The sequence below is a fragment of the Monodon monoceros genome, unplaced genomic scaffold, assembly GCF_005190385.1.
Source record: "Monodon monoceros isolate NGI ecotype Baffin Bay Population unplaced genomic scaffold, NGI_Narwhal_1 Super_Scaffold_18, whole genome shotgun sequence".
Taxonomy (NCBI): domain Eukaryota; kingdom Metazoa; phylum Chordata; class Mammalia; order Artiodactyla; family Monodontidae; genus Monodon; species Monodon monoceros.
Genome location: NW_021703774.1, coordinates 139,326,280 through 139,339,399, shown reverse-complemented (window position 1 = coordinate 139,339,399; position 13,120 = coordinate 139,326,280). Strand labels below are relative to the sequence as shown.

The window sequence follows — 13,120 nt, the reverse complement described above, 5'->3', positions numbered from 1 at the left end:
ACCAAAAAAAAAAAAAAAAAAAAAAAAAAAAGAATACGAGCACGTAGCCTGGTCCCTTCTAAGCATGTCCACCCCTTTCTCCCCCTAAAAAAAAACAAACCCCATTTCAGAGCTTGACAAAGACTTCTGCAAAAGCCAGCAGTACCCTATCATACTACTGCCCCTCTGAAATGGGCATCTTGGTGATGATTAGGTTGGTAGATGAACCAGAAACAAAATCAAGTCTTCAATCTGAAAAAAACAGAAAACATCAAGCATTGCCTCAGGCCTGGTGGTAAACCTATGGGATACACTTTTTAATCAGAAAAGGTAAGATTCCACTTACATCTCGGGCTTTCACATAGAAGGCCTCTTGAAAAGTTGCTTCTAATGAGCCAATAAAAAATACAGGATGGCAGTCACCATATCTATAGGAAAAATTGTGTCTATTAATTAAAATACATTTCAAATTTACTTCAAATTTCACAAGTCTAACCAATGAGTTTTAAGTAAATGTTGGGGCTAATGTCTCTTAAGTATAGATAAAACATTAAAACATTTCTTTAAAGGGTTAGGAATGGGCTTCATTCGTTTTTTGAACTCTTCTTGGCCTATACCGATACATCAGAATACTGGAATTTTAAGTACATCTAGCAAATGGACTTAATGAGTGCTAAGAAACCATGCCATTTACAAGTAGCAATTCCTGGTTACCCACTTCCCTAAGATTTTCCTAGTTACAGTAGCCTTAACTTTCCATTTTAGTTCATTTATTCTCTAACACAGAGGGAAAAAATGGTTCCTTGCTAAGTTTCCAAATTACATTACATCAGAAAATAGAACTAAAGAGAAATATTGTTTACATGAAAATTTAGGTTTAAATAGTTAAATCTTTTTAAACACCTCTAGGCGAATCTCAAATGCATAGAAAATTTTATATTACACTATTAAAAGAAGAAATGCTAAATGATTCCAAAACAAAAATTAAAAGAAAAAATTCACTTATATCTAAAATTTTAAAATTATTTTTTACTCAATATTACTTTTAAAAGATTTTGTTTGTCCTAGGATATACTAAAACTTAGTATCCTATGACCTAGTCCTTTTGGAAATATAGTCAAGATATTAAATTAGTAATCCATTTATTATGCTTCTATAAAGATACAGAGATAAGATAAATACATCTCTGAAGCGGCACAGTCTACTAGTTATCTGACTTGAATGCTCTGTATTCACTATTAGGACTATATATATTGATAAATGTATCCTTTGAATACTTTAAGTAGAAAGTGAAAACAATCTATGATTAAAGTTGCTCCAGAAAAATCACAGTAGCATTAAAAGAACATCAATTTTATATAGTTAATGTCCTAACCCTACCTTGAAGAAAACTCTGCTGTAAATTGTAATAAGGCATCTCCTTCATTTTCTGCGTTTTCTGGCACTAAAAAACAAACAAAAGAAAAAACAAAAACAAAAAACCAAAACAAATAGACACAAAAAACAAACCACATAACATCTAATCCCACATATAAGAAATATATTTAATCAATAAAGAGGAATTAAATTTTAGTTTCTGTGATACATCTGAGGAGACATTTTAACTCAACATACATTAGAAGATTTCATCAAACCTTAAAAAAGAACCTCAAAAAAATTTTAAGCTCATAAATTTTTGAAAACCAACTGATACAATCCTGCTAGGTGTTGAAAATATGTGCCAGTCATCAATTATGCTTGAAATGACATCTTGTGATTAAATTATATAAAAAGTTCTCAAATTATTCTAAAGATCTTATTAATCAGGAAAATAGTCATTTTATGTAAATATCACATCTATTTTTGCCCATGAATGTCCCCTAATTTCACAGAGTAAATGAGCCATTTATGGATTTATTTTAATAGTCATTTTGTATATAGCACCACTTACGATCTTGTCAGGTGCAAGTGAGGGAGATGGCACATTTAGTTTACTTCTTTCCTTCCAAAGATGGGTACCAGTGAATGGAAAAGTAATATAACTACTGATAAAACTGATATCTCCAATAAGATGTGTGGTGACAAGTACAGTCACAAAAAGTACAGCTATTTTGTTTATCAATTTCTGGGTTTAAAGTAAAGAGACAAACTCATAACTAATTATACATGTGAAACAAAAGTTACATTCCCTTGAGTTTTTAATGAATTTTACTAAAGTATTGGGAATGGTTGGGCTTAAGATCAAAATTCAAGAGGCTCTAGTTCCTATGAATAATGTCTACTTCTTGTATTTTCTCTCTCCAAACCTGAAAGTCAGTAAGAGATTTTTAAGTTCATTGTTCCTCATAAGTTTCTGCACTAGGAGGGAGAATTACAATGCTGGACCCAAAGAACTATTAATACTCACTCATTGGAGATTTCCTCAAGGCAGATGAAGCCATGCCGAATACTTCTCCATCATCCACCCCAAATTCGGAAGCATCTTCAAAGTCATCTCCATCACTATCACTAACCATATGAACATCGGTGCTTTGCTATTTAAGGAAAGTCCTATGATTAGTTTCATACTGACTTTAGGAAATCAAATTCCAAAATATAAATTATGTAATTACAATACGACATTAGCATTATAACAGTTTTATTAAATAAGAAGCTATTTGCTAGAGTGAAGCTTAATATTTCTCGTTTTAAGGCTTACATATATGTCTAATCTTGCTGTGATACCCCTAGACTAAAGGCTGGAGCCTGAGTGAAAAAGAAGAATGCTTACAAACTCAATGAAGACTGGGATTTTTATCTGTTTTACCCCCAGCCTATGGTATACAATTAGGTGCTCAAGAAATATTCACTCAATAAATGAAGAAATGGGTACAATCTAAGAGGTCAGAGATAAATAAGCTATACGAGTCTTTCAAAAAGCTCATGGTAGTCTAAACTTTTGGGCAGAAGTAATGGTAGCATTTAAAAATTTGCCTCTTCCCTACTGCAATGGTTCTCAAATTTCTCATTAGTGAAATATGGTACACTATCCCTATGTGTTATTGGAAGATAACATGAAATACACTATATATGAAAGCTCTTTGTAAACTGAAGGCCATTAAATATGAGATGTAATAATGATGCTTCAATTCAATAAACATTTACTGAGAATTTACTACATGCTGGGCACTAATAAATATGCTCCATTTATTTTGTTTTCAGCAACATCCGTTGAGATATAAGGTAGTACAATGAAAAACATCAGTTTCAAAATATGAACTTGGCTCCTGATCTCTAAGTTAGAATGGGATTTCAAAAGTACTGAGATTTCAAACATTTGAACTGAGTTGTGAATACTGACCAATATTAATGTCTTGGATATGAAGGGGGTCCCAAAAAGGTAACTGGCTAAGTGCCTATCTGTACCACGTTTAATAAATAAAGTCTACAAAGACCATTGAATAAATGAAATTTCTATCTTTCAAAATATGTTGCTATGTACCTAAATTATGAAAATGCATTAAAAGAAACTCAGAATCAAAGACTCATGAAACTTGGCTAGAGGGGATGTTAGAGTTGTCAGTCATAGGATCATAGATTTTAAAGCTGGAAGGGATTTTAAAGATCTCTCACTAACGGTTTTCAAATTTCTTTTCACAGAGTTACCTCCCTCCCCTAGCACCAAGCAAAATATTATATAAAATTATAGTGCATACAATAGATAAAAGTAAGGCCACTCTGGCTGATGTAGAGAGAGAGCAACAAGTAGCCTAATGCTCCTGGCCTTGGCCTTTTCTTCCTCACATCCCTTTGATAGCTGGGGTACCTCTGAAGGCTCTCAGGACACTACGGAACAATTTTTAAAACTACTAATCTAGTGAGTCTAACAGCTCCAAATAAGGAAGGCAAGATATTTACTCCATATGACTCAGCAGGCTTAGCATTTCCTCCTTGGGCATAACCAAGCATTAATGCCCATAATTGTTAACATTTTCCCTCTTACCTTAAAGACAGTTTTCCCAATGGTTTGAATAGAGAAGGAAATGTACATATATTTACTGGATGAATAAAAATGAATGGTCCTTGCCCTAAGCATCTATCTGCTATTCTGACTATACCACTATTTCTCACAGGAGCCTTGGTTCTACTTGTACTCCTAATGCTACTTTAGTGTTTTGCTTTATAGACCCAAGACCTCCTCTTGATTTCAGCAATTCAACAGCATAAAAATTCAAAACCCTTTCTCATTTCAAAACAGTGAAGGAGCCTCCCCTTCAAAATAACACATTTACTAGGACTATAACTGTACTTGAATTCCATCTGTTTCAGGTAGGCAAATATCTGGAGCATGAACTTCCCTTGAATTCTTAAATGGGTAAAGGCTCAGGATCTAAAAGGTACACTACACATTCCTTTAGGGTACTTAGCCAGGTTTGCAGGCAAGTGGAAAGAAACAAAAGTCCAGTATGACAAACTTTCTCACATCTTCTGTCAGCTAGGCTATCACCTCAGCCTTCACTTAGTCTTGCCTAGTACTCACCCTCCCTTAAAGAGGCACTAGATTAAGAAGGAGGTTTGGAGGACACAGGGATGAAAAAGAAAGGAACTGTTCTATATATCATCTTTTTTTTCTCATTGCTTTTACCTTACTCGCCCACATCTATCCTCTTTCTTCTAATCCAGCTTTCAGTCAAATAATAGCCCCTTTCCATAATAAGAGGACTAGGACAGTGATTTTAATTTTGTGCCTATGTAATGCATTCTGTACTTCACAAAGTACAGAATTCCCAACTCTCTTAAGATCCCAGAAAACAAAATCCTACAACAACAACATCTTCAAAGGGAGGTATCTAAAAAGCCGATTTTGTTGAAAAAAGTATATTTTGAATATGAATTATTGAAGTATCTGCAAGAAGGAGCTACTTAATTATGTATAAGGAACTCCCAATCTCTTTCTTATCAGCCATCTAACAGGTTAGGAAAATCTTTTTCTAAAAAATGAGATAAACAATCTTTTTTCATTAATGTTTGCTGATGAGAATAGACAATCTCTTGGTTCAGTCATGGTTGCTCTAAAATTCTTTGAAACCAGGGAAGCTATTTATTCAAAAATTTTTAAAAAGGTAAAAAAATTAGTGATTCCATTTTGGCTCTCTATTGCATTCATTTATTCCCTTTATCATTTACCATACATTCATAAACCCTACTAAATGCTACATTGCCTGGACTTGAGTGAAAGATATACAGTGTATGTTCTCTCAAGGAATACAATATAATATATATATATAGATAATTATAATACCTAACAATAAGTGTTATGACAGGTAAGTTCAGAGGAGAGCACCTAAATTACTGGGAGTGGGAGGAATCAGGGCAAACTTCTTAGAAAAGGTGATAACCAAACTGCTTGAGACAAAAGTTTAGAACTCATACATGCATAAGACAAGCTTATAATTGAAGCTGATATTTCTTTCACCAACTACTTACTATGTCAAAGAACCAGGTTAAAAGCTTGGGATACAGAGAGAAAACATGGTTCCAAATTTCAAGAAATTCCCATTTTAAAGGAAGCTATATTTAGTTGCAAATATGTCTTTTCCAGTGTGTTAAGAGATACAATAAAAGTATAAGCAAAGACTATTGGAGAATAAAGGAAAGAGTGATTAATTACTTTAGAAGACTGTGCAAGGCCTGACGCAAGTGCTAATATTTAACCCATATCTTTAAAAAAGATATGTGTTGTGGAGTGTATGTAATAGAACATTGGTGGGGAGGGAGTTGTACTCTAGGCAGAGAAAAAACACAAGCAAGAAACTGGATATTTAAAAAATCAATAAAGAATTCCAAAAAACAAACTGAATCATCAGCTCTATGTATGGAAGAGGAATGTGGACTGGCTATAAGGCTAGAAAGTTTTCATGAAACTAGATTGTAGTAGTCCTTAAATTGGTACACTAAGGTATTTGGACTTTACTCTGATGGCAATAGGGAAATCACTAAAGGTTTTTAGGCGGAGGACTGTTCAAGGGAACAATTGTGTGTGTGTGTGTGTGTGTGTGTGTGTGTATCTGCGTGTGCATGTGCACGCATGCGCGTGTGTTTGCAGTGGTTTGGCAGCATATGGCAGATTAGACTTGAAGACATGAGAAGGGATACTTATTTCAATGTTCCAAGTGAAAGAATTTGAGAGCCTATACTTTAGTAGCAGTGGGAATTCAATGAAGGGGACAGACTTAAAATATACTTCAGTAGAACTGATAGGGATTGTTGACCAATTAGATTTGAGGATGAAAAAAATGAAAGAGGCATATGAAACAAAAATTTCTAGTTTGGGTGACTGAGTGGTAGGGAAGGTCAGGTTTGGTGAGGAAGAATACTGAGGCCAGTTCTCAGATAGAATACATTTGAGGAAGCTGTAGGGCATCCAGGTAAAAACATCTAGTAGGCAACTGGAAAAAAAAAATCTTTTTAGGAGCTCAACAAAGAGACCCAGAAAAGATTTAGATTTCGAAATAATCAGCAGATAAATAATAGTAGAGGCTACAGAAATGAATAAGATCATTCAGTTAAAAATTAAAGGAAGAACAGTGATAAGGATAAAAGTTTACAGAATATATATTTCAACTGGTGGAGAAACAGTAAAAGGGATGGAAAGATAACTGTCAAAGATTAGAAAGGCAATTAAGAGAAAGAATCTGAGAAGTAAGGTGTGAGAAAATCTCAGTGGAGACAAGCAATGTAAACAGATTCAGTAGGATGTGAATTAAGAAAGAGACAGTTATGGCACTATGACAAAAAAAAAAAAAACACAGCACAACAAAGAAACCTGGATTTATAATCAAAAGACCTAGTGTTAAAAAAAAAAAAAAAGACCTAGTGTTGAATACTTTGCCATTCTCTGTATGACTCTGGGCAAGCATCATTGCATCACCACTGTAGAAGGTGACATATTGACCCACAGAGTTGGCTATGAAAGTGAAAAAAGGTGGCATAGCATGGTATTTTATAAAAACTATTTTCTCCTGTCCCATACTTCTTTTTACTGAAGTATAGTTGATGTACAATATTATATGTTACAGGTGTACAACATAGTGGTTCACAACTTTTAAAGGTTATATTCTATTTATAGTTATTATAAAATATTGCCTATATTCCCTGTGCTGTATAATATATCCTTGTAGCTTATTTTATACATAGTAGTTTGTACCTCTTAATCCCCTACCTCTGTCTTGGCCCTCCCTTCCCTCTCCCCACTGGTAACCCCTAGCTTGTTCTCTATATCTGTGAGTCTGCTTCTTTTTTGTTATATTCAGTAGTTTGTTGTATTTTTTAGATTCCACACATAAGTGATATCATATAGTATTTGTCTCTCTCTGTGTTATTCCATTTAGCATAATACCTTCCAAGGCCATCCATGCTACTGCAAATGGTAAAATTCCATTCCTTTTTATGGCTGAGTAGTATTCCATTGTGTGTGTGTGTGTGTGTGTGTGTGTGTACACACACACACACCAGGACCCCTGGGCTGCAGAGCTCATCATGGGGCTCAGAACTTACTCCTGTGGGAGAACCTCTGCAATGTAATTATTCTCCAGTTTGTGAGTTGCCCACCTGGGACTATGGGACTTGGCTATATCATGAGTCTGCCCCTCCTACCCATCTCATTGTAGTTTCTTCTTTATGTCTTTAGTTGGAGGAGATTTTTTCTGGTAGGTTCTAGTCTTCTTCATCGATGGTTATTCTGCAAATAGTTGTGATTCTGGTGTGCTTGTGAGAGAAGGTGAGCTCAGGGTCTTTCTACTCCGCCATCTTAGCCGATCTCCCCAAAACTATTATCTGTCTCTAAAAGTTAAATTCAATTTTAGTCACTCCGTAGAAAGAAGCCACGTTGTAGTGAGTTAAGTAAATAGACAATGAAGAAATAGTCAGCCGGTACAGATTACTCTAAGAAGCTTGGCTGTGAAAAAAAGAACAGATGAGCTAACGCTTGAAGGGGAGCTAAGTTTGAAGGAATATATATATATATATATATATATATATATATATATATAGGATGAGAAGATCTGAACATATTCTTAAGATGAAGAGAAGGAAACAATAGAGAGGGAGAGGATAAAAATGCAAGAGAGAGCCCTTAGCCCTCCCATGTTGTGGGAGAGGCTAGTGGGGGTAGGATCAAGATAATGGGCAGAACATAAACTCTAATAGCAAACACCTCAACTAACAAATTAGGGTAAAAAATTTGATGCTGACATAAAAATATTCTAATTTGAACAAAAAGGAAAGGACCATAAAAATCTTGATATATCAGATCAGTTGGGACAGTTTCAAAGAATAGCAGGTCCCTCTATGACTGGAATAAACAGTTTTTGTCTTGGGTTGACAATGAGCATTAATAAGGGTGAGGAGATGGGTTTTGGGGGAGACATGGTAAGTTCAGTTTTATACAGAGTGAATCTGTAGTGGACATTCAGATGGAGATGCTCAGGAGGAACTGGGTTATTATTTAGCTTGTCTGCCTGTGGTGAGTATGTGGCATTGTACCCATAGGCAAACAAGTTAAATATTTGTCTCAACAAGTTTTAAAAACTGAAACACAGATTTTTGGCAACTATCTGCATTCAATTTCATTTTGATAGGTACAAGCTCCTTTACAGAAAGACTGTACAGACTTTACAGAAAGGCTTTTTCCACAGCCATATTCCCAGCACTTATGCCAGTGTCAGGTGTACAGTAGGTATGTAATCAGAATTTATTGAATGACTACTGATTGAATCTTTTCTGTCATTTAAGCCAAAACCTACGTATCCTTATCTCCTCCCTCTTACTTCTCCCACAGATCCTATCAGTCACCAATCCTACTGATTTTCCCTCCAAAATATATCCTGATCCACTTCCTTCTCTCTTTTTTTAACTAGTGATGTTCTAGTTGAGGGTCTCATTATCTTCTGCCTGTACTAGCACAATAGATTCATATCTGATTTCTCTGTCTCCAGTCTTGCTTCCTTTACATCTAGCCTCTGCATAGCAAAGTGCTTTTCTCTAAAATGTCCATTTGGGAAAATAAAAAAAATCATTCCCCACTTAAAAGCCTTCTGTGCCTGCCCAGAGTTCAAGTTCCCAACTTGACATACAAGACCTACTCACCATTGTCTCATCTTTTATCTTTGTCTTGCACTTTATTTTTATTATTTTTACAAAGTTCTTTTTTTTTTTAAGTCTTTATTGAATTTGTTGCAATATTGCTTCTGTTTTTTTTTTTTTAATGTTTTGGTTTTTTGGCCCAGGGCATGTGGGATCTTAACTCTCTGACCAGGGACTGAACCTGCACCCCCTGCATTGGAAGGCGAAGTCTTAACCACTGGACCGCCAGGGAAGTCCCCTCCCACTTTATTTTGCATGAACAAACTGCACTCATGTCGCCCCATATACTACATTATATCATGCTATTCCCTCTGAATGGAATACTATTTCCATGTTTCTTCATTTGTCTGACTGTGACTCATTCTTTTAATTCGATTTGGATGTCAACTGCTGTAGTTCCCTCCTCCCCCTGCTCCTTCTTCTTTTTAAAAAATATTCATTCACAGTTATTTATTCTATGGCTGGTATATACCAGGCACTTTATTTTATTTTATTTTGCTTTTTATAAATTTATTTATTTCATTTATTTTATTTTTGGCTACACTGGGTCTTCGTCGCTGCACGAGGACTTTCTCTAGTCGTGGTGAGCGGGGGCTACTCTTCTTTGTGGTGCATGGGCTTCTCATTGTGGTGGCTTCTTTTGTTGTAGAGCATGGGCTCTAGGCACGTGGGCTTCAGTAGTTGTGGCACGCGGGCCCAGTAGTTGTGGCTCGCAGGCTCTAGAGCGCAGGCTCAGTAGTTGTGGCGCACGGGCTTAGCTGCTCCGCGGCATGTGGGATCTTCCCAGGCCAGGGCTTGAACCCGTGTCCCCTGCATTGGCAGGTGTATTATTAAACACTGCGCCACCAGGGAAGCCCCTCAGGCACTTTACTAGGTGTTAGGGCTACGGAGGTAGATGAGGCAGACAAGTCTTTTGCCTAAAAACATTCTTGAAGGTTATAGAACCCTTCCCCCATACATGTGCTCCCCTAGTATCTTATGCTTATCTCACTTTTCTCATTAGTTATATAATACGAAATTTTCAGTTTATATTCATTTGACTAGCACATAGTAAATATTCAATAGACATCTCTGTAACTGAAAATATAAATCAATAGTTTTAACATCAACTATATTTTAAATTCCTTTTTTTGTTATTCTTGGAATACCCCTCCTGCTCCTCCACTATCAACTGAGGATTGGACGACTCCTAAGGAACCTGGGTCCAGGGGGCCCCTATACTGTTCCACCCAAGCATCCGTGATGCGGAGAGATAGGTACCTAGCTACGTACCCAGAAATATGGGAAGGTCATTGAAAGGGGGCTTAGGAGCAAGGGGAGGATGGGAAGAAAAGAGAAAATATTAAATTGTCATAAGGAAAATGTATTTGCAGGGCTAGAAGGAAGAAGTAAGAAACAAAATTCCCCCAGTTAAAGAACACATAACTACAATGCATAAAATTCAAAACCTGAATTTAACTGCTGGTCTCAAGTATCTTCTTCTTAACTCAAGGCTGAAGATAGTCAATGGCAAAATGGTAATTATCTTGAAATACACGAAGTCATATAAGAGAAGGGTTAAAACCAGAAGAAAGAAGCAGAACCACTGGGTGGAAGCTACAAGGTCACAGCTTCCAATTTAATATAAGGTTGATATCAACAGACAGAGATGCTCAACAATGGAACTGGTTGCCTCATGAGGACAGAACCCTGCCATTGGAGATAAAACACAGATACATTTTGAGTGAGCTTCTTTAGCACACAGACTGTGATCCTAATGTTTGGCATGTAGAAGACATTAGAAAAATGTTTAAATGAATGAGGGAGGAATGGATGGGAGAGTGTAAATCAAATTAAAAAATCCCTTCCAGTTTTATAATTCTATGACAACATAAAAACCAAGTCACAGCTTCTTTCCCATTTCTCACCAGTCGCCTGGAGGAAGTGGTATTTACAGTTAGCCAGGGAAGGAAAAATAATGGACTCATCCCAGATAATCAGATTTAAAGATATTCCCAAGGGTGGCTGTTTTAGTTTTGCAAAGCTCCCTAACCCTATTCTACCTTCTTCCATAATTAATCTAAAGTGTATGCCAGCCTCAAAAATGCTAGTCCTCAATATATGGCATTGACTTCTTTCCACTGAAGGGATTGCCCATATAACACATATAATGGTGAGGGTGAAAAAAGGAAATAAAATGAAGTGAAACAGTTAACTGTCATCTCTCAGAGCATAGAATAAGTAAGAATTTTGGGTGGAGCTAGTTGGCTCCCTTTTAATGTTAGTAGATTTATCCATTAAAGAGTTGACGCATAACGTACTTTAGTCATTAAAAATATACTCAAGCACTAGAAGGAAATATTTCAATAAATTATTTCTGGCAACTTCTGCCAAGCAATGAAACCCTATCATTTTTCCTTTCATAAGGAATTAGTGAGATAAAGTGCTGGAAAATACAGTGTCGGCTCTTTAAAGGAAATTATCATTTTTAGAGTCTCGAAGGAAACAGTACAGTAGTATTTGTAGTAGGGAGAAAACCTCCCTTCTTTGTGGATTTCCAAAAACCGAGTAGCAAATTATCATTTTCACAGGATGATCATAGACTAGAACTTCACTTATGCAGTCCCTTTTCTCTTTCACATATTTAAGCGATATAAGTACATATTCAGAGGATGGCTGCAGAAGTCCTGTGGCAGCTTCCATAATGAATGTCTAAAATATATAAGTTTAAATAAATATTTTGCAACCATATTTTGCATAGAATGTAAGTGGGAAAAGGTTTTACTGGACAAGCTCAAGCTTTTGAATACTTGGATCAGGTACTAGCCTAAAAAACACTGGTATAAATAAAGTTTTTTGTACTATTTATTTATGACCTCTGTTGCATGCACTTTTTAAGTCATGATGATGATTTTTCCTAGTACAGAGTAGCAGCTTAATAAATACTTTTAAAACATTTAAACTGTAATGTCCAGGCTCTCTTTCCCATTCCCTTATAACCAAAGTCATGGTTGGACACAGTGCTATTGCAGCCAAGGAAAAGATACTGTCTTTTAATATAGTTCAGACCCACAAAGACACATGCAGGCATATCACATACAGAAACATGTTCAATCTCCTTGCCCCTCTGTTTCTACAGCACCCTGTATGCACTGCCATCACTGCATTTATTACATTATGTCATTATTATTGGTTTACTAATTTATCACCTTTGACTGAGCACCTTGATATAGGTACATTGTTATTCATCTTTGTCACCTAGTATTGAGGACAATGCCTGGCTCATAGAAGGTGCTCCAACTCAATGAGTTAAAGGAACTTCAGGATGAATCCTAATAAATGTACTCAACTATATGGTCAGCAGCAAAGAAAATTCCTTTGTTAACCTGACAGTTTTAAGTAAAAATTATTTCAACCAATCCACCCAAATTCTGTCTGTTTGAAACATGAAACTTACAGAACAAGAAGGAGCACATTAGCAATAATCTCGCATGGAAAGTTTCTGCCTTTAAGAATTTACTGAGACTTTATTCACGCTACATTAACTTTATCTATTCACTGCTGTGGCAGATAAAAAAGAATAGGAAGTGGGCATGTGAGTGGAGGATAGGCCTTCTGTTCAATGAAAAGCAAGCAAACAGGCTTACCTCTTCGGATTGCTCCCGGGTCTGTGCAGGTGAAGATCTTCTTCCCACTGTAAGTCGATGGCACGGATATGAAAGCCCTGATTCAGCAAGACACATCTGCAAAAAGTAGAATCCATCATTTGTAAACAAAATGAAGTCATATTTCACCAAAAATTTTACTTTTCAGGTATTTTCTATTATTTCTGAAGCAAGATTAGAAAGTTCACTCTAGTAGCCTAGGCATTACATTCAAAGGAAGGCTTTGAAAATTTGAAAATTTTTACATATACGGATGTTACAACAGCAAGGCTATTTTTCATTAGACAATAGACTGGAGCTCCAGGAAACTGTAACAAGCCTAAAGTAAAGCTAATCATATACACCTCCCTACCCCAGCATGTCTGTTACTTTTCTGATTAGTAGAATAACACCTC

The 13,120-nt window shown here is 36.0% G+C and overlaps 1 protein-coding gene across 1 annotated transcript in view; it reads right to left on the bottom strand.

The window, feature by feature from the left end:
• FAF1 (Fas associated factor 1) overlaps window positions 1-13,120 on the bottom strand; it is a 476,898-nt gene that overhangs the window by 125,310 nt on the left and 338,468 nt on the right. The window contains exons 12-15 of the mRNA XM_029230785.1: window positions 12,708-12,803; window positions 2,366-2,492; window positions 1,360-1,423; window positions 326-407 (exon numbers count right to left, since the gene is read on the bottom strand). Of these exons, the coding sequence (XP_029086618.1) occupies window positions 326-407; window positions 1,360-1,423; window positions 2,366-2,492; window positions 12,708-12,803 (369 nt within the window). The remainder of the gene's footprint in view (window positions 1-325; window positions 408-1,359; window positions 1,424-2,365; window positions 2,493-12,707; window positions 12,804-13,120) is intronic.